At 34.9% G+C, this 23,432-nt stretch overlaps 1 protein-coding gene across 1 annotated transcript in view; it reads right to left on the reverse strand.

Annotated features, from left to right (window-relative positions):
* Window positions 1-19,628: 19,628 nt before the first annotated feature.
* Window positions 19,629-23,432, reverse strand: part of MSR1 (macrophage scavenger receptor 1) — a 69,880-nt gene continuing 66,076 nt past the window's right edge. The window contains exon 10 of the mRNA XM_019738014.2: window positions 19,629-20,721. Within this exon, the coding sequence (XP_019593573.1) occupies window positions 20,588-20,721 (134 nt within the window). The 3' untranslated portion in view covers window positions 19,629-20,587. The remainder of the gene's footprint in view (window positions 20,722-23,432) is intronic.

Here is a 23,432-nt window from a genome sequence, read left to right on the forward strand (position 1 = left end):
ACTTCATCGAAGGAGTTGAATACTCTTCCCAAGCACTGAGGCGGTATGACTTAGATTTAGCCCTAAGCTGTCAGGTGTGGGGGTGGGAAGATTGGCTGATATTGATTCTGATCCTGCCTTAGTACAAAAACCAACATGACAGAACCTTTGATACAGGTGAGGCTCCCACAGGACTCTGGCCAAAAGGGATCTCTGGCTGTCCTTGGGGTGGTGGATATAAATGGGATGCCTGTGCCATACCTAATAATTCTTCTATAAGACTCATACAGAGTACTCACGGGTCAAATCCATGTAGAATCCTCAATGTGTTCCCCTTTTTCCTAGTTTACACCAACATACTCTCTTTTATTAATCTAATTTTTTTATACTGTCATGAATCGAAGCTAATATTGCCTTCAATAATCAACTTACTTAAGTTCAGAAGAACAAAAGTTTCCCTATTCAGTGTTAGTAAGGACTATATCTACATATTTTTCCCATTAAAAGTCCATGTCCATTTTTTTTCTACTTTTATCCAAATTTTGCAATATGAAGTTAAGTTTCTTCATAAAACAGATCTGTTAGGAGCATTTTCATCTAATGTAGGGGTTGGAAATCAAACAAGGAGGTGATATGCAGAAGATGATTCGAATCTCAATGGGTAAGTCAATAATTCTGTTCTGCACCCATTTTAAATTTATATGGAAAATAGATGGGAAGGAAATGATCTTCCCTATTCTAATTTCTGGGAAAATTTTCCTGGTTCTTTTAGACTGTTTTCTCATAATTTTGAATGGTTCTACATTATCAAAATGTATTTCTCATGTCCACTTATGTCAATAACTTAGGGTTCTCCTTATCCAAGTTGAAATACCTGACATGGTGAATGTTATTGTAAAAATGAGATAAAAGTATCAACAAATACCAAAATGTCTTGAAAACAAGGCGAATAGGAAGATGTTGCAAGTTATTCCAGCAAAAGCAAGGGTGGAACTGAACAAAGTCATTGATGAAAACTTAGTGTGAAAGATATAATTTTGAAATTATATGTATGGTTAGGAATATCTCAACACGTGGGAAGATTATTTTCACGCTACATATTTTTTTATCACTGGATACATTTACACCCAGTTCTGCACTGGAATGAAATGAGAAGCTCCATGATTTTTCAGCATCTTAAGTTCATAGAACATTCAAAAGTACCGTAAATGGAAACAATTATTGTTGTCTTACAAAAGTGTTTATAGAAGAAAGTTACTTTGAAGGAGGCAAAAGCCAGTACATGTGAACATATTTTCGCTGAGATATTTCTAAACTTTAATACAAAAAAATAGAATTGAAAACATTTTCTATCTAACAGAATTTGCCCCTGCAAAGAAAATAATTTCTGAATTAAAAACATTATCTATACAGAAGAGTCAATTGAAAGTATCAACAATTTCAAAGTTTTTAACCACAAATTGCTTCTTGGAAGAAAACTGGTGACAACATTATGAAAAAGATTGTTCTCATCTCCTGAGGAGAGATGCTCTCCTGAGTAAACACTTGACATATGGCAGGTATTTGAAGTTTCCATGTTTGGTTACTCCTCTGTACCTTCTGTTAAACAGAAGTGGATGCATTTCTCCCTAAAAGCTATGGGTCCTACTTTGTCCCCAGGAGCCTCTGCTCTTAGTCATTTAATTATTCCTATTTCTACTCTACCAAGCAGAGTCAGCAAAGTTTACAGTCCACAACTAATCACTCCTGCACAAAGTGATTCTTCGCCTGCCCCTACCCTGAGGCTTGTGAGCACCTGGGAGGCAATTTAAAGGGGTTCCACACATAAGATGGAGTCTACAGAAAAGGGCCATTTTTCACACATTTCCACATTTTTGATAGTACATAAACTATGCTTTGTACTGTGCTTTTTCCCCTTTTAAAACAATGTAATGCTAGAACTCAAAAAATGTTCTTTTTTGGTTGACATTTGTCCTATGTGAGATTTTTGAATCTCTTATTAAATTTTCTGTCAACAAAAGATAATTATGTGCTGATATTTTCCTAAAAATGAGTCTGCAACAAAGGTAAAGGCCTTCTACAAAGATTTCATTCTTTCTCGTCATCATTCCACCAGTTTTTACCTGGAGAACAAAAAGGGAATTAAAGGAGAAAAAAAGAAAAAAAAGGTTTGATTCCCCTTGTTTGACAAAAGATGTATTCCTACATGGGTTGTACGTGGCTCTGAGCATTTTCTGACTTGGAGGCAGATAAAGGATAGTATTAGGACTCCTCAGGAAATATTGGAGTGTGACTGAAATGAACCCTCAGCTTTAATATTTTTCTCTATAAAATAGGGATAACATGAGTTCTTACCAAATTATAGGATTGAAAATCTCAGTTGAAATGTTTCAAAGTATCTAAAGTATTACTTGATTATTTGCTGTACATATTTCTAAAAATTAAAATAAACAATTGTGATTTCTCTCAAATATTATGAGAAAAAGTATCTCATTCCTGAAACAAACAAAAAAAAACTGCCTTTAGATTTGAAAGAGGAATGATTTCCCCCCCAAAGGTTATGCTGGGTACTTGTTCCTTTGACACTTTGACCACCACAACATTTTTTTATTATTATTATCAATTGATGTTTCTCAAATTTATAATATATATTGTCCAAAGAATTGGACCTTCTTTGAAAAGCATTTTTATGTATTATCTTTGGCACTTATATCTCATATTTACTTGTCCACTATTACCTAGAATTTTGATTTTAGCTTCCCAGGTATATGCAATGTGTTTTCAGAATTTAAGAATCAGAAAGTACATCATCACTTTTTTTTTTCTCCCTCCCTGGTAGCTTTGCTTATGAGGAGGAGATCACCCTGGATTTTCCAGTTTGGGCCATAAATCCAATAACAAGTGTTTGTATAAGATTAGATAGGGAGATTTTGACACGGAAAGAAGAAAAGTGGAGGCAATATGGTCACGGGGGCAGAGATTGGAATGATGCAGCCACAAGTCAAGGAATAAAAACAGATTCCAGAAACTGGAAGAATAACAAATTAGTACAAGCTTAGTTACTTAAAACAACAGTTATTTACCAGTACTGCAGTCAAAATCTAACATGGGTCTCACTGGGCTAAAAATCAAGGTGTTCATAGGGCTGTTTTCCTTTTGGGAAGCTCTAGAGGAAAATTCATTGCCTTGCCTTTTCCAGCTTCTAGAAGTTGCTCACGCTGTTTGCTTCAGGGCTCCCTTCCTCCATCTTCAAAGCCATCAATGGCAGGTTGAGTTCTCGCATTGCATCACCCTGACCTCTTCTCCTGCCTCCCTCTTCTGCTTTTAGTGATCCTTCTGACTGTGTTGGGCACACACAGATAATCCAGGATAATCTCCCTATTTTAAGGTCAACTGATTAGTAACTTGAATTCCATCTGTAACCTTAATTCTCTTTTGCCATGTAACATAACATATTCATAGCCTCTGGGAATAAGGACATCCTTGACCATCTTTACTTCTGGCTAAACATTCCAAAATTCCTCCAAATTAGAGTTCTGAGTCACCTAAGTAAGCATGAGCACTTCTTTCAGGAAGTCTTTCCTACTCCCTGGTTTTGAAAGACATTTTTTTTTGTGTCCTTCTGTAACACTGTACTAATCTTTGGTGCCCTTAACCCCTGCATATATCATACCATATGAAAGCTAGTCCTGTGTACTATTTTACTACCTGGAAAATTCCTCCTTCTAATTCTTAAATATTAAACTTTTTCAGAAAATCATTCTAGTGTGATTCCATTTCAATAACTCCACTATGTATTTTCTCTTTTCTTTATAATTTTCTATGACACTTAGCTCTTGCATACTATAAATGCAGATATATTAAATATATCTGACATCTGAGTTCAGTTACACCTTCTATTCACCTTGACTTATCTATTAATTATTAAGCTTCTTTAGGAAATGAGCAATTTTAAATTGTTACTCTGTAATAGTGTATGACATATACTCCCTACTTGTTAGCCACCAAATGCAAGGGTGTGGTTAATACTGAAAGAGGTTATGCTTTAGGAACGTAGTGATGCCTTTGGTGGAATAAAGAGTTCAGGTAAGAAAAAAAAAAAAATGATCCCTGTATGCTAAAAAGAATCTTCACGTGTACCAATTGGATAGCAAGTAAATATTTACCTCTTCCCTACCGGTTATTTACAATTTTATCAATAACTTACTATCCTTCACATTTATTTGTAATACATTTTTATTTATTTATTTATTCTTTATTTTTTGTCTTCCTTTGTTTTGTTTGTTTGTTTGTTTGTTTTGGTAATGCATTTTTAACCAAATTGCTTATACAGATGAGATATCCCAGAAAAAAAATCTTACGTGTGTCCCTGACTAATTAGGTCAGTGTCCCCTTTCTTACATTAAACCAGCAATCATATTTGATACACATAAAGTCTTAATTTTACTTAATTCATACAACTTTTGCTTAGTATAAGGATTTTAATAAACTTTCTTTTCAGTTTTAGATTCCTATCTTAAAGACAATAGGGCAGCTTAGAGATGCTATTGGGGACAGCAATTTATCCTTTTTCATGCTAGGCAGCCAGTATGTCTTCCTGATCCACTAACAACATATGAGATTCCCCCAAGCCCCAGATATCATATGTACATGTCCATAGTCATAGTAAAAATACAGGTAATATATCAGCTGGATTGCTGTGGCACAAAGGAGAGAGAGTAATTTTCATCCCTCTGAATTAGATCAGCCTAACACAGAATTAAAGAGCTAACTAGACACTATACAAATGAGATCATCTAAAAGTACCCCTTACCTCAAAATCCCACTGTTTTGTTTCAAATGTTATCTGTGTCTCTTCTGGGTGGTTAATGTAATGCTCATGTTACATAATAATATATTGTATGGGTATATTCATTAAGGAAATGCTCACTAGCTGTTGTATCAGATAAACCCCAAAATATTAGCAACTTGATGCAATAAATGTTTATTTTTCACCCATATAAGTGTCCGTGATATGTTATTGGCTGGTAGTTCCCTATCATCCAGTAGGATGCCAAGATGGCAGAGGTTTTGCTTCCTATAACATGGCTTCTACGGTCATCTTTGGTGGTATCTTCCAGACTGTAAATGGAGGAGGGAAAAAAGATACAGATGGAGATTTCTATAGACCAGGCCTGTGAGTGGTATATATCGTTTCTTCCCAAATTTCCTTAGTCAAAAATCGGTTGCATGATCATACCTTTTGCAACTGTATTCCAGGAGGAAGGCAAGTAGGCCTGATAAATGCTATTTTTCTCTGTCACAATGGGAAAGGTAAGAGAAATATGATCTGATATATACACTAAATAATTCTAAATAATTTATCATATATATGCTAACAGGGGTAAGGTTTACAAGAAACTAGGTCCAAAGATACAAGTTTTGTAGGAAATTAGTGAAGTGATATGCTCCTAAGAAAATCTTTTTCTCCATCCTTCTCTGACACATTTAAAGTAGACAACATAGAAATATTAAACAGCTGAGACAGAGGAAGAGGTTGGCAAAATGGAAAAAGAAGAATGAAAATGGGCATTGGAAGGTTTGCTGAAAACATTTTGTTCCTGCTTTACTACGTGCCCTCCCTTCCATAGGGCAGGTGAAAGGCATCCCAAATGGTTGTGAAAGCCCATATGACAAAAATCAGTGTTTCCTTAAATGGATAAAAAGAATCTGATTTAAGACTCCCCACTGATAAGAGCTACCATGAGCACTTAGAATGAGCCAGACACTATGCTAAGTATTTTGCTTGCATTAGTATTCTTAATTTTCACAACAACTTTATGAGTTAGTTCTACTTAGGCCACTTTTATAAAAATGAAAATTGAAATTCAGAATTTGAGTTATAATATCCCACAGCAGGGAGGAGGACTAAGTGGTGGTAGGACTAAGTCATGTTAGTCCTAAATAGCCTTGTATTTCTTCTTCTGGGAATATTGGGAAGATTGAAGCTATCATACTTGAAATAATCCATAATATGGATATATACCTCATTTGGAAAAGAAAAGAATGCTATTTATCATAAGCAAAACCTTTATTTTAAGAAAGAAACTTTAAAATGATAATAGGTTGTATTCAGTAAGAATCAAAGTACAAATAGTTTCACTTTCTAAGGAAATTTCTAAGGAAATAGGAAGATTTGAGTGCAATAACAGGAAGTTTTAGAAAAATCCAGAAGACATATTGAAACATCTTCTTCATATAACAAAGAAAAACTTAATATATACTGTAGGGGTTTAGAACAAGCCACGCCAAGATGTTCATCAGCACTATGCAGATCATTTTCAGCTAAAAGCAACCAAGACCCTGACTGAGGGCTCAAGAGAAGATTCTGCTCCCCCTTAACTATCTAGAAGAATTTAAATTAGAAGCTTGGCCCACGATAAGAGTTATCACCAGAAATGTCTTCTTACCTATCTATATGGCAGGGCAAACTAATAATTACTGAACATTTGCTCTCCCTTTAATTACCTTCTCAGGCTCCAAGGTGCCTCACCTCATCCCAAACTCAGAATATCTCATAAAACTCAATTTCCCTTCCTGTCTCTGAATTTCTCATGTATGTGAGGTTCCCATACATATGAATGTAACTACATTTGGTTATTTTCTCTTGCTAATCTGTCTCATGTTTATTTGATTATTAGACTATCCAAAAGAACCTTGAGGGTAGAGGGAAGTTTCTTCCTCCCCTGCAATACTTAAAATTTACTTAAGATAAATTTATTGCTCTGAAATAAATAATTTTATCAATTTTTACATATGTATTCCCAAATTGCAATATTAAATGGTGGAATATATATTAGATTTGCAAGGATGATTTCCATATCAGAATATCTTGACTCTGTTTTACTGAACCTTTGATTACCAAGAGGGATTGATAGAAATTGGTATATAGTTTCATATGTACTACATTTGAATAATTAATTATTATTAATATATTCATCCATGTCTACTCCCCAGAGCAGATTTCAGAACAATTATTTTAATTTTTTTGAATTACTGTTTTTGAAAATATAACATTTCTTGCTTCTCTAATAAAAAGAATGGTGGTATAACTATGAAGTGGTTTTCAACTGAGTTTATCGAAAAGACAAAATTTTGAAGACAGCAAGATACACCATCCCCCCCAAAAAAAAAATAATAAAAAAGAAAAAAGATACACCATCACAAAATATGTCATTTGGCATAAGGATTGTTTTAAACTGAAGGCAATTCAGAAGCAGCAGATACAAGAAAAACTCTGCCCCACCCATATTCTCCTAAAAGCAGGACAAAAATTGGTGAAGCTCCTTCCTCCACTATCTACTAGGAAGGACAGAAGTTAATCACCAGAGACAAATCTAGGTCCTTATTTGCCAAGAAGCAGTACCAGAGGAATCTACATGACCAACTTGATTAACTAGCCCTTATATTCCATTAGTTCCCCCATATGTTTACCTCTCTACAATTTGGCACCCTGAGAAACTCATCGTCCTTTTCCTTTTTCTTGTCACTTCTCTACGAATATATTATTCATTTGTTAAGGGGCTATATAAGTCAGTTTCTAACCACCTCTTTGAGTTGCTCATCACTGGGTACTTCCATGTTTATGTACAATGCACACATTAATAAATTTCTGGGGTTTTCTTTTTCTTTTTCTTGTTAATCTGTTTTTTTGTCTCTAATTTGCAAGGCCTCAGCCAATGAACCTAATATTAAGTACAGGAAAAAAATTTTCCTCCTCTTGAATTTAAAGACATAAAATCTAGGACCAGCGTTTCTGAACAATATTAATTTTGAGGAGAACTAGCATGATTAATGGACTTTATTACCAGAAACACATCAAACACAGCAGGACTAGATAATTTAGCAAAGGTTGTAAGTAAAGCAATTAGTGTAAAATATAAGACCCTCTCAGAGAAATGAAACCTCTTTCAGTTTGTTACTTTTCTAAAAGATGTAGAAGGTAGGAAAAACAGAAAAATATGACAGGGAAATTGAAAATGAAATTAAGAGTGTGAGACAGAAAGAACATAAATGTTTAACTCAGATTGAAAAGCCGATAGAAAGATCTAAGAACTAGGATGCTAGATAAAATACAGAATGCTCAGTTAAATTTGAAGTTTACATAAACCACAAATGTTGATTTTAGTGTAACTATGTCCTAAATATTGCATGGAACATACTTACGCAAAAACAATTATTATTATTTATTTTTTGGTTTATTTGAAATTCAAATTTAACTGGTCATCTCTATCATTCTTTGTGAAATCTGGCAACTTTATTAAGAGTAGATAAGTGACTATATCTTATTTTGATTATTAATGTTAAATTCTTATTTCCCACCTTTATATTTTAGTATGATGCTCTGGTTTAACCTTCATTTGTGATCATTTATTTCTGACTTCACTTGGTATACAGAATTTTCTGGATGTTGTTGCCACAGGATTAACGTTTTTGTAAGCATTTAGTTAAATACTTGAGCTTGGCTGTTTAAAGAAGAGAGCACGTAGTTTTACAATGTGTTATGCACAGATAATGTGTTTTTAATTGTGACTGTATTTATTATAGGCGAAGGAAGTATTAAATGTGTTCTCATGGGTCAGTAATTGCAAATTGAGAAAGGCTTTCCCTAATCCTCATTTCTCATACCACTTTCTTTCTCTTATTTTTCTCCTGTCTCTTTCTGATTCCTGGATCTTTCCTTTCCTTTTCTAGTTCTCCTTTTCCCTCTTGTCCCTAAATGTGAGACAACAATTGGAAATTCTTAGGTAAATTTTTTCCACTGTACCCACCCTGTTGACCTTTTCTGGCTGTTTCTTATTTATGTAAAGTGGCCTCTAGTCAATGCAATGAGGTCTCTAAAAGTGCAAAATGCAAGACCACAAATTCTTGCTATGTTTTTGCTGGTTCTCAGCAGAGGAACTCATTACAATGTCTGTGGGTTCAAAGTCTGACAGGAGAATACTCAGAGAAAAGAATACATGATAAATTTTGCAGGGTATGTTGCTTTTGAACTGTGCCCAGGCCATTTTACAACAGAGATCAGTTGGAGTAAATACACCCTCATAAACATTGTCTATATTCCCTGTCTCTGCTTCCACAATTTCCAATCTATTCTCAACCTGCATTCCTACCACTCCACTCTCTTGCCACCAACTGAAAAAGAATTGAGCAGGTCCCAAAATCCAAAGGACACTTTTTTTTTTTGAACACTATGTAGCATTTCATATCATTCTCTCTTTCTGAAAACAATCATCTGCAAACACTGTAGCCCTATAATACTTTTTCCTTTAAAATTATTTATGAAATAATTGTAATTGCAAAAAGGTTTAAATAATAACCTGGCGAACACCTATGAGGCCACCACCTATCTTGAGATTTAAAACATGACAAATACAGTTCAAATTTTCTATACATTTCCTGACTGCAGTCTTACCTCTCTCACGCCTCATTCCCCAATCTCCAGTTTAGTATATATTATCTATGTTTATTTTTTCAACTTTGATTACATTTGTATGTATCATTAAACAACTTATACTATTGATTTATATTTACTTAAATTTTATGTAAATAGAGGTAAACTGTATTTCTCTATAGCAACTTTTGTGATTACTGTTTTAAGTCAAAACAATGTGTGATTTATTTATATTATATGTATAGCTACAGATTCATTTCTTTTTATAGTATACTCATTGTTTAAATTACCGTGTTTCCCCAAAAATAAGACCTAGCCGGACAATCAGCTCTAATGCGTCTTTTGGAGCAAAAATTAATATAAGACCATTTTTGCTCCAAAAGACGCATTAGAGCTGATTGTCCGGCTAGGTCTTATTTTCGGGGAAACATGGTAAGCTTTAGTTGACTGCACAAAAAAATCACCTGAATAACTTCCTAATCAAGCAAAGTTTATTAACTTTCTGCAGCAAAGGAGAATATAACATTGACAGTTTTTAAAGTGTTTCAGAAAGTAGAAAGCAAGGAAGGATTCTTATGGAGTTTTAGAAACTGTGCTGGGTGGATTTAGGGTGGGCCCTACAAGGCAGGAAATAGTTTGGGATTGCACAAGTTTTACAGCATTATATCTTTGGAGTAAGGATTTTGAAGAGATTGATGAGTTGGATAGTGTTGACGATAATAGAGTTATTAATTGTTAAAGCAGGATATCTTAAATGGTTCACAGGCTTATTTCCAGGAGCAGGTATTTTTTGGATAAAACTTATTTTCCTTGTTTTCAATACTGTTTAACATAGGGATATTATTAATATAGCTCCATTTTATTTAACTCTAGTGTAGGAAAGTACTGTTTAGCACAGCATGATAAAATTGTGTTTAAATTCTTATCACAATTTTTAAAAATCCTCTGTCAATTGATTGTTTCCAGTGCTGTTATGGACAGTGCTGACATACCATTTTTTTTCAAAAGGTTCAAAACCTAAACTGTAACAGATAGTTATAAGGAACAAACAAACAAACAAAAACAAAACTATATATATATATATATATATTGTTTTGTTTTTGTTTGTTTGTTCCTTATAACTATCTGTTACAGTTTAGGTTTTGAACCTTATATATATATATATATATATATGTGTATATATATATATATATATATATATATATATATATATATATAGTTTTGTTTTTGTTTGTTTGTTCATTTGTTTGTTTTGTTTTGTTTTCTAATTTACTAGACAGTGAAAATTTGCTCTACAAATAGATTATTATAACTTATATTCCCACTGGGCCCTTACGAGAATTCTCTTTTCTCCACACTCTTGCCACTACTTGCAACTGTTAGACTTTCAAAATTTTCCCCAAAGTTAAACAATGTCTTATTGTGGTTTAGTTTGCTTTTCTTAGTCACTTCTTTTTTACTGTCAGTTGCTGTTCTCAACTTTCTATTGAGTCTATTTTTTTTCTTTATTGATTATAGATGTTATATCATTTTTTGGAAACTGATTATTTTCTGATTATATGATCATATAACAATTATTTTGCTTGTATTTTGTTTCTGTTTTATATATTTAGATGCCTAGAAAAAAATTTTAATACAGCAAAATTCATCAATCCTTTCATTATAATTTATATTTTTATTCTTTGAAGAAATATTTCCCTACAAGGAAGTTATAAAGATATCTTCCTATGTTATTTTTCTCCTAGTTTTACAGGTTAGCTTTAAACATTTCAATCCTTAATTGATTAGGAAGTCATTTTTACGTGATTTCATTTTTTAACATATATGGATGATGAGTTTTCTCAGTATAACAGAGAATACCTTTTCCAACTTCCTGTCATATATCAAACTTCAATATGTACATTAGTCTACTCCAAGGTCTAAACTCTACCCCATTGTTCATGCTATTTCCTACCTAAAACGTGGAGAACAGCAACAGAAAGAGGGACTATCACAACTATACCAGGTTAGACTGCCTGTGGATAAAGGGAAATACACCAGCCATCTTCCGTCACCCTGCATGGCTAAGATTTAGGTTGGAGGGATAGTAAGTGAAAAGTAGCAGGATTCCTGACCCTGACCTACCTGCAGAAAGAGACTAAGGAACAAGTTGAGTAGAATCATAGAGCAGCTGAGCTCAGTGACGACACACAAATCTGGTTCTGTAAACCTGGAATTAAAAAACTAGAATTTAAATACCATTCTCTCAGCTTCTCAATGTATCAGCCCCAGTTTGGATGCTATCATAGTGAGACAGATCCTATAGATTGTATCTCCGAGATTTTGGGAGTGGCGCTTCAGCAATACCTCGCTGCCTAGACAGGAAACCACTGCAGGGTTACACAGTCTGGGCGACTCCTCCTCAAAACTGCCCCTAAGTAATGAAGACTGTTTTCTAAGGGCTTGGTAAAGAAATACTGGATGAGTTTGTTCATAAATCTGTGAGGGAAGTCAAGAGTGAGTAATCGCCTCTTCTTGCTGACAAAACAGTCTTTAGTTTAAGCACCAATCTAACCTTGAGGCAAGATGTTCCAGAACAACCTCCAGGCAGAAGAGTAAAAAAATATCTTAGAACTCAGTTGCTGCATCTGTTAGGTTAACTTGGGACACTGCAGCAGTTGCAACTTCTTGGCTTCTGTGGGGTTCTGTGCTTCCAGCACTCCTTACTGCAGAGCTCAGCAGCTCGTCATGTCCCAAGGTGAATGCTAGGACCCCAGATTACTCACCTCACTCAGGTGATTTAGCTCATCTCACTTGGATTCTGCCCCAACTTGCAAGGCTTGTAGGTGGTCCAGAACCATCTCTTTTAGTCCACTGTTAGCACCAGTTTCAGTTTCAATAGTCCCTATCCTCTTGCTCATTCCTTCTCTGCTTCCCCTTTGATCCAGAAGCCTCGATGCTATTGCTTATGAGCAAATATACTGATCACTGGTCTGCTCTTCCAAGGACTGAATCAGACTATGGCGTAAAACATTAATGAGGCTCCCAATCAGCTAGGAAATGACCATGGTTCTTTATGATCATTATTAATACATTGATATGAGAGATAAGAGCAGAGTCTTAGGAGGGTTGCATAATTTGCCTAAGTTTACAACTAGTAAACTCGTCAAATGTAGAGTCAGGATTTGAACCCAGGTTTCCTGGACTTCAGATTCTGTGTCCCTTACACTGTGCCTTTTCACCTACCATGGTGTATACTTAAATCCCCCATTTCTGTCTTCAGTCTGTAGGTTGGGTCATCTTCTGGCATGAATTCAGATGTCTCAGTGCAAAGTATGTGACAAATCTCTCTCAGCCAGGCCCATTCTATGCCCCATCCTGCCCTGGCCACAATAGGTGTGGTATCTTCCACCTTCCCTTCTTAGTCTGCATTATTCATAAATTCTTGAGTATAACAAATGCTGGGAAATCAACAGTTTTCTTTGTGTTATAACATTAAATTTTATTTCTAGATTGTTCTGTTTCCAGTCTATAAAAGCTACCAATTCTGAGATTCCACTATTATTGTTTGAGAGACTACTCAGCAGCAGGAAAAAGTTTCATAACTAAGTTATCATATTTTTCTGTCTACTATATAAGTTGTAAATTGTTTTCCATTAGCTTTAATTTAATTCTGCCTTGAAAAGTCGGAAAATGTTCAGAGAGCCCAGCTGATATGCCCGGGCACCAACACTTGGGGATGGTTATGCCTCCTCAGCTAAGCAGATGCTTAAGTTATTTAAAAGCTTATTTTAAAGTTCAAATATGAAATTATTACTGCCCAGGCACCTCACCACAGTGCTTAGATAAAGGGTATGATAGGCAAGCAATGAGTGATACTTTATATGAACAAATACCTTTTTATAGTCTATTAACAATTCTGTGCCTGAACTAGTAGTTATTCCCATTATCTTCTAAATGGAGCATTGTTCAGAGGCACTGGGCTGTAATATTATGTGTTACATTACCAGTAAAGTGATAAAGGACTTGAACTATTTTTGAGTGATAGCTGGAGAGATACTATGGGATCAATGAGTTTGATGCCTAAGAGAGATGGGGAGTGGGTAAAAAGAGCTTCTCCTTTTCTGATTGCTGACTACAGCACATAAAGAGGATTGATATATTTATCGGATCCAAATAATGTCACAAAAACAGAAATCAGGGTGGAGGGGGTGTCATTTTCATAGTCTCTCTTGATGAGAGAGAGACACTGGCATTTACTGGACAAGAGGACCCAGCTGGACCAAAAGAGAGAGGGTGTTGGCTTGGACTAAATGGGACCCTAAGATCCCAGCAAGCTGAGCAGGGTCACAGGAAGCCCTCCAGGCAGGCAGGGAAGCCATACAATAATCATCATGGAGACAAACATAGAGTAATTGGGCCATGGTATGCAGCAGCAGTAATAAGAAGGCAGTTTTTTGAGGCACAAAGCCACTCAGCAGTCTCAGGAAACAGGACAAACACCAGGACTACAGCTTACTCATGATTTGAGATCATACCTGGTTGGGGGTGGGGTGAGGGATTGGGTTTCTCACATATATTCAGTCTTATTTCAAGAACTGGCCAGACTGAGTCATTAAATAACAGAGCCTATTTATTTGCTACAGCCTTCGGCAGATTATGAATAATAAACTCGGTGCATCTATATCCAGGGTGATTCTCCTGTCTACCTCTTATGTAACAGTTATATCTTATTCACTGTTGTTTTCCCCTCAGCACCTAGATATATACCTGACTATTTTGAGTGCTTAGTAAATGTATGGTGATATTCTCCTTTCGAAACTAACCTGTAAGATGGGGGTGCATATTGTTTTTGCTGCTCGTAACAGATCCCCTTAGAGAGAATGATGACTATATTCGGTAAATGTCTGTTCTTAGATTTAAAAGAGGAAAGTAAGTCTTCTTAGTCATGGACTTAATGAAAAAAAAAAAAAAAAAAAAAAAAAGATCTGTGATGCTCAAGCAATGACGAGGCACTGGGTGCTAAGTTAGAGCCTGGTAGGATAGAAAAAGGGTTGAGGAAAGAGGTACAGAGCTGAGAAGCAAAGGAGAAGTAAGGTCAACTAATGAGATTTTCTCAGTGGTGGGGGACATCAACAACAGGACACAATATATGGTCCTGAGTTGTTCATGTTATTGGGAACTTTATCTGATTTTCTCAATCATCAGGCTTTGTGTTTGAGATATTTTGGACATAATGGAATTCAAGTGGTGTCCATAAGGAGGTAATGCAGGAAGAGAAACACACTTTTGGAACACCAGTATGATCCCTCAATTTAACTAACTCAGAAGAAGGAGGAATGGAGATCTCAGGTTGACCAGGTAAAGGGTCAGTTGTGATTGTTCACTCCAGTGGAGTTCCTGGAGAGACCTAGGTCTCCCTCTGCTGGTAGGGAGAGAGAAATAAATCCATTTAATGTAAATTTAAAGGATTTGTTAATTTTACAAGACTTCCATTCCAGTGCCAGATCATGAGAACAAAAGGAAATGCTCTACACAGCTTATCTTACAACTTTGTCATTCAGTATGGACCTGGAATGCATGCATACACACACACACACACACACACACACACACACACACACACTTCTGGAACTTAAAGAACTTCTGATTGCTACAAAAACACATTTATAATCCTTCAAAATGATGAACTCCTTAAATTAGACCCTATTGTGTATTTTCATGTTCTAAAATTATAGTTTTTAAGACTCGGGGTGGGGAGCTAGACTTTCTACACCCAAGAATTAAAGTGGACATATAGAACCCTGCCCATCATCCTTGTTACAAAAGCTTATAATAACCTCCCCTCCCCTCAGTATCACCTTTCAGTGTTGAGAAAACCTTTCCAAATGACTTCTTATGTAACACCAACTTTTAAGGTTACCCTCAATTGCTCTCACATTATTTTACTGATTTTAATAACAAGCCTGTAAGTACTTTTATTATGTCCATATACACATATGAGAAAACTGATGCTCATGAATTGATGTTTATGGAGTTTAAACTCATATGTGGTAGAACCAGCACCAAACTCACATCTGACCACGAGACCTCAAAACAGGAATTACTGGGAAGTGAAGGAGGAATCCAGCCATCATAGTCTGGGCCCAAAATTCTTTCCCTAAAACTTTCTACATAACACTGTGCCTCTTATATGGCAAGGTGTGTCTTGCTTATGCCTTTTAAGAAAAAATATGGAAATTAAAGCACAGTCTTTCTTACTAATGATGCTGGCACCTGGCAATGTCATAACATGAATTATACAATAAAGCAAGGTAATTATGCTAAAATGATTAATCAGAACTACTAAGAAACTTATATTATTATCCTATATTAAAAATTCATCCTAAAGACATGTATAATTCCAAACTCAAAATTATATCAAGCCAGACTCGCTCCCTGAGTATAAAATAGAAACACATTTTCTCTGCCTCTCTCTCACCTTCCCTTCCCAGATAGCAATAATAATAATGCTAATTTAAACATTATTAGAACTGTGCAGCCAGCTTATACAGATTATTGTCTCAGAATCTAATTTTATCACAACAGTGACACTGTGAAGTAAGAGAGTCGAGGTGTAAATATCTTATTTTAAAGATGAAATGTTTAGAATGGAAAGTGGCATTGCCTTGCTTAATCTCACACCACGTGTTATGGACAGAAGGTTTCAATCCAGATTTTGTGACCTGCTCTAACGTGCTGTGAAGCAAAGAGGAGTAGCCCTTTCACCTTAAACAAACCCACGATGGAGCTAAATGAAACGGATGTCTGGTATCATGCATCACCAGTTTGTCAAGACTGCAGATAACCAGCTTTTCTTCTAGCCACCATCGTCACTAGATACTGTTTCCCATTCTATGGTTTTACAATGACTCCCAGATGCCTCTTAAATCCACTTAAAAACTGAATTGGAGCAACTGGTTTGTTTTCAGCCCTTAGTGTTCTACTTAGGTTATTCAAGTTTTATCCTTTTATGGCACTGCTTATAAAAACTTCCTCTGTGCGAAACCACATTCTTTTCCTTTAGATCATAAGCACTTCCAAAGAAGGGCTCAACATTCTTCCCTTTCCAACTTCTTGTTTCCAACTTCTCTCGAACTTTCCAATTTCCACAGCCTCATTGGCATGTATACTGTGTCAGGTGCTGGTTTACTGACTTAAAAAGCATGTGGCTTGGATTAAGACCTTGGCTGGTATTCTCTAGGACCAGCCAGTTTTAGTCTAACAGCTTTTTAATGAAACCCCAGGCCTTTCTAGGAGAGGAGAAAGTTAAGAAAAACTGGAGAGAGGAAAGAGCTGGTGTAAAGAGAGAAAATTACTCAGTAAAGGGACTGAAGCTTTGGGAGATGGAGGAAAGTAAATTCATCTGGGGCATAATTTTACCAATGCTTCTTGATCTGAGATTTCTGCTGTGGCTTTATTTCGGATCAGTCTGTGAAAATTCCTTTCTCTCCGTTTCTCTGGATGCCTATAGAGCTAGCTGCCTGCACTGGACAAGCCAAGTACCCCAGGCAGCCTGGGAAATGTTCACCTCATTGTTTTTGTTTGTTGGTTTGTTTTTTAATGTTTGTTTTTTAATGTTACAAGACAATTCCTTCACTAAATTAGACTAAGATGATTCACACAGCATTTCCCTCTGCCTAAAGATCTGAATATATTAAAAGCTCCTGATACACAATAAACTTTCTATTTTAATTTATACAACACTATCACCTTTTTAACCCTAATGAAACTATAAGGTGTGGGAGTCTCAAAGTCACATCAAAACGAAAAGGACACAGTTTAGAAAAGAAAAGCAACTTCTAATTAGTTCCATTTCTTTATTTGTATTAACACCATTAAGTGTGTGTGTGTGGGGGGGGCGGGGGCTAGGTGGGACTAGTAAATATTAAGGTTATGAGAAAATGAATGAATTCTGTCCTGTCAGTAATTTATTTTCACCTGCAGTCCTCACATTCACGCCCTGAGTTAGGTAAGTCACATATAATCATTCCTCTTTTGTTTGCTAGGGTTTGAGGATTAAAGGCGAAACGACTTCCCTAAAGAACATGCAGCAAGCAACAGGCAGAGCCAGGACAAAAATATGGGCCTCCCCTCGCCAGCCTAGTGCACGGACCACATCCTCTGGCTCCTAATAAATGCTAACCTTTCTGTGAAATGACACCGCTCTTCTTTTCATGGAGAAGACACGTGGGAAATAATAATGAATTATTTAAGTTTTTCAACTCTACAGCAAGAGCATAATCCACAGACAGAGAACGTTACATATTTGTGCTTGATCTTATTGTGAGATAAACTTTTCTCAATGTTAATGATTAAAAGATTACAGTTCTATTTTAAAATGAAAAACACATCAAATGGTGTTCTAGCATAGGACATATATGCTCTTTTGTGTCTAAACATAAGTCAAGTTTACAGGTAGAGATCTATCACAACTATAATTTGAGTACACAGCCACTGGTAACAAACTTTTATATGGTAAATTTGTTCTCTTATATGTCTTGATTCCCTTATTACCTGTAATATGGAATAAAACTGTTTTTAAGTAGGAAGTCATGTTTAAAATATGAATATTAAGATAAAAATAATTGTCTAATACTACTACAGTCCCCAAAGACATTTTTTCCCAATTAATTTGTTACCTCATTTCTTTAGCATACGATGTTTAAAAATATCACAAATCGACCTACCTTCTAATTCAAAATTTTCAATGAATGATGAAGTGATGATTAGCAAATTTGTTGTTCCTTGGATCTCCGCCCATCTTTACTTGTTGTCCTTCCTCTCATTTTCCTTCTTCCTTCCCTCCCTTTATGTATTCTGAACTCTCTCAGGTTATTCCTTTTACCCCTCTAAACACTCTGGCAGCTGACTTGGATATATCACCAATTAGTTCTCTGAAAGTAAGCAGGACTTGACTTCCCTAATAAGCTCTTATTCAGAATAAGAGCTGTTTTCACTTCATTCTGTCATTGAACCTTTAGAAGAAGACTATTTTATGAATTTAACAAGAGAAAATAAATGAACAATTTATGTCATTAATTTTATCAGTCTTTTTAGGGGAATATTTTAAGCATGAAGAATCAAAGACTTTTTTAAAAAAATGTTTCATAGATTTGTTTGAACTTATTCGGCCCTAGGGAAGTTCTTAATGGATGTTTAACAAATATATTGCAATCTTTTTTTTTTTCTCCTTAAACTAAAATTAGTCTAGGTGTATAATTCTAAAGTTGTTCATTCAGGGAACCCCAAAGAGCTTTAAGGGTCACATTCAATTCTAGGGTTATCAAAAATAACATAGTAATTCCCTTTATAAAAATTATTATGTACTTGACATTTTTGTATAAAAACAGCACAATAGTTCGATACTTTATGTAACTCTTTTAAAACCTGGGCCCATGTATTTCAGTCTCAGCATAGCATTGCCTTCAAAAAACACAAAGTAATTAAAAATAATTCCATTTCTTTATAAACTGGAAGAGATTCTAAATATCAAGCCCACCACTGTAATTATTAAACACCCTATATTCTCCTGTCTACTTCCTAGCCCTTTCCAAGACCACTATCTCAAAGGGCAGAGTGACTCTTGCTTCGTTCCCTTCAGGATATTTGATCTTATGCAATTGTGGGTTCTGGTTGCTGATTAAGCAGTCTAAGAATCTGAAGTCAGCAGGGTGGCAATTTAAAAGGAAAGATGGACATGAACTGGGGGAGAGCAAGGACACAATGAAACCCAACAAGATGAGCTAGAACCTGCGTTAATTTCTCACTGCCTCTGACTTGGATAGTTCAAGTGGCCTCAGGAGAAGAGGGTGAATTAATTGATCATGATGCTACATGTGCACCTGGCCTAGCAGTGGGAGAAACTGAAGGAGGCTCCAGAGGGAATGTCAGGAGCTACAGGCACTGCAGTCCTGGAAACCAAGTCAGCCAGCAGAGCAGGGACAACCTGTATATGCTGTATCTGTGCCTTTATGCCTCTGAAGCGACTTTCTGAGCATAAAAAGAACTATGGCTGCTGCTAAACTCTCAGTTTCCCATTCCCAGGCAAAATGTCTTTTGTGGTCCCTAATAAATCAGAACAACTTAGGAAAGAGAATCCTGGGAAATGTAGTTCTAGCATAGCTACGCTAACACATTTCTAGATCCAGCACAGGGGAGGAGGCAGTGACTGACTTCAAGAAAGACTCCAAAGAAGGATAATTGAAACTTCCTTTTGCACTAAAAACATTTGCATGCTGTTAATTTAAATGGAGTAAGCAGATGTATTTACATTTTAAACAGAGTCTCCCAGAATTGTAACAATCTAATTATTCAACTTTATTTAAATGCATAGCAATCTGAGCTCCACGTTGAAATGACATTTTTGATCCAACAATTATTTGGACATATATAGTAGCAGTGGTAGGCTTGTGCCTTTTCTCATAAGTCCTGCTTTCAACTAAATTTATGAATCAGTTAAAAAAAAAGAACAAAAACCTGTCAGTACGTGAACGTGTAAAATAAACATGTTATTATTGTTAATAACCATGTTGTTAATTGTGTTATTATTGACCATATTAATATATGAGCCTGTAAAACCTCCTGCTGAGTTTTCCATCATTGCTGAAACACATCATTAACATGTTCTCTAACAGCCAAGTTATTACATATTCAGAGATCTTGATAGCTGAATAAGAGTCCTTCTTTAGAAATATGTATGGATTGAAGATTTTACAAACTTGGCACAAAGGAAATTTTCTCAACTCTCTCATTATTCAAAAAATAATTAAATTAAAATCGACTAAATAGATTACAAAGACACAAGTGACAAAAATTATAATCTTGCAGTGAAGATAAATTGGAGACATTGATGGAATGTGTTTTCATTATTACTGGCATTTGTAATCTAGACACCTTAAACTTCAATGTATTCAATTCAATACATAAGTCACTATATAATAAAATTATATTTAAAAATCTAGTGTTAAAATGGTTCAAATATATACATATAGTCAGTATGAAGGTCTTCGATGTTTACCCAGCAATTTTTTATATATTCTTTATCTTTGGACAATGTTCTTGATGCCTAAAATATTTGTTAAACTGACTTCAATGGAGCAAAGTAATACAGATCATTTGGCAATGATTTCATATATGTGAGTAAACAAAGATACATTATAAAGTGCATGTAACTCCAGCATCTTCGGCGTGTGAACAGGCTCTCACACCCCAGACTTGAATTTTACACTCTTCAATTGATGATTCTCTCCCAAAACAAAACATTTCATTCAGCCATATTGGACCAGTACCTGCAAAAATCAGATACAACTGCAGTAGTAAGTGTAGTTAGTGTTTATGTTTGAGTGAAACAAAGGCATGTGTTGTTCATTATCTACTGTGTTTCCCCGAAAAATAGACCCGGTCTTATATTAATTTTTGCTTCAAAAGATGCATTAGGGCTTATGTTCAGGGGATGTCATCCTGAAAAATCATGCTAGGGCTTATTTTCTGGTTAGGTCTTATTTTTGCGGGAACACGGTATATACAAGTCCTGTGATCCCCATTATGATTCCAAAATTAATCCCCTGCCCCAGAAAACTTTACATTCTGTCAATGTGTAAAATACTAAAATACAAAGTATAAGAGCTATAACAAAAGTACATACACAGTTCTACAAAATCATAGATTAAAGAATGATTGCTTTGTTCTAAGCATTTAACAAATTGGTTTTATTTTTTTAAAATAAGGAAAGATATAACCTTTAATAATAATGGATATATACGATGACTTGATAATCTAAATGTATCTGTATGAGGTATATCTGAACATAAGATACCTTGGAGTTCTTGCTTCCAGTGTATTTCAGTTTACATGTGCCTGGTTTACCAAATGTATTATCTATTTTTAATTAAACTAAGACTAATACAACCAGCAAAGGGCTTACAGACTGTCCTAAAAGAAGACCATGGATTATTAATCGCAAGTACACACAAACAACAAGAAAATAGCAAAACTAATGCTAGCTATTCTTTACTTATCCTTTGTCTGAACTCTTCCTCAGATGCATTAGAAGGAAAAACAAAGGCTAGCCTATCTGCAGTAGGCTACCTCACTGATATTTATCTAAATAAACAAACTTAACTGCCACGTTTAAGATAAGAACATTATTTTATCAATGAAGAAGAAAACAATGGCTTTTTTTTTTTAAAGGAATTCATGGCTAGTAAAGGACATTTTAAAAATGAATGCTGGAAATACTTTTCTGATATTCTCTAAAGATTTTCTAAGTATATCACATATAAAAGTTATTTCTTTTACACTTAAAACATTTAGAAACAGAACTTTTGGAAACTTCTAAATGAATGATTTCATAGGGTTTTGTTACATATATAATATTGCAAAAAACTCATTCTACTGAGTTTTCAAGAACATTTCAAGAAATTGATGATTTAGCAGCTAAATTTTAACAAATACTTTTGCAAAACTGGTGGAGGGTAAATAAATATGTTAATACTGTAAACATAATCAGTGAATCATATTTTTCATTTAGATCAATACAATGTTAAAAGATTCTCGGTCACAAGAACTATATAAAACATATTTGGAAATAAATTTAACTTAGAAACAGAACTCTGTGTAGCTATAAAACAGTGTTAAATGAAGACTTGTTTTTCAAAGAGGCACATATAATGTCACATGTAACGACATTTCAAATGATTTCTCAAATATTCTGTGAACTCAATAAGTTAACAATATGTACATGATTAATAATGTATACATTTGAACAGTAGTATGTGCACATAATATATGAAAAAACTAGCAGATATTTTGTAATCACAGTGTGAATAACATTTGACCAAACCTTAAAGAAATGGATAGAGGTTTCCATGTATAAAAAAAGAAGTCACTCCGTATAGTGGGGGAAGTATGAAAATACTTGAAGTATTAGAATAGTTCACAGTCTCCTGGCATATGAAACAAAAAGGATACTAATGATGGAAGGACACATTAGTAAGGTTGGATAGAAAGCTGGGACCATACTATAATTTTTTAAAATTTTTATATTGTGAGTTACCAAAAGAAATGATATTTTCAGAACTAAATTTTAGAAGTGTGTGTCTGGCAGAAATATGGAAGAAGAATCCATAAGCCAGAAGAACAGTTACTAAGATGTCTATATAGATGTTTTCTGTGATGATTCATGTTTTTATTTACTTTTAGAAATAGACAGGAAGTTTTGATTTCCACATATAAAATAAATTGGTGCAATCACTTAATTTTTGAATAATTTGTGGCTTCACTAGAATGATACAAATACGAGACAAAATTATATTCTGGTTTACATTATGAAGGTAATTAGGAATATTGCATTTTTCATTTAATATGATAATAATTAAATCATTAGGATTCAAACAATATTTCTGTTACAAAAGCAAAGGCTTTCTTGGACTGATTAAGTGTAAGAGTAGGAACAGTAACCTGGAGAGCACCAGTGTTTTTTGAAATGTGTATAAGAGCGGTGAATTTTTTTCGACTTGAAATTTTAAGGCAGATAAAAAGAAAAAGATTAAGGGAATATGATCTCAAAACCAGAAATCTTTCCAAGAACACTTTTTGGTTCCCAAACTGTTCTTACCAGGTATATAGCATGGTCCCATTTGTGTTTGTGAGTGTTTATATGTGTAAGCATGTTTGTATATGTGCTTCTTTTTAAATACTGTATATAAGGTCTACACCAAATGTTTGGAAGTCCAAAAGGGCTACTACTCAAAAATATAGGCAAATAATAACAATTGCACAAAGAGTAAAACTACTCTCACGTTAACATGAAAGGGAGTCAAAATATTGGGGCATTTATAAATTGTATTTACTACATTTATGGAGACTTACAAATTGTATAAATATATACAAGTAAAACTTTTTCTGAAAGCTGTGACTCTGTCATAATTGGGAACACGAGAATGCTATGGCTCCATGACTTCTGTACCCAGGGTACTGTGATGCTTTCACTCTACATTTT

This window comes from Rhinolophus sinicus, linkage group LG04 (genome assembly GCF_036562045.2).
Source record: "Rhinolophus sinicus isolate RSC01 linkage group LG04, ASM3656204v1, whole genome shotgun sequence".
Taxonomy (NCBI): Eukaryota; Metazoa; Chordata; class Mammalia; order Chiroptera; family Rhinolophidae; genus Rhinolophus; species Rhinolophus sinicus.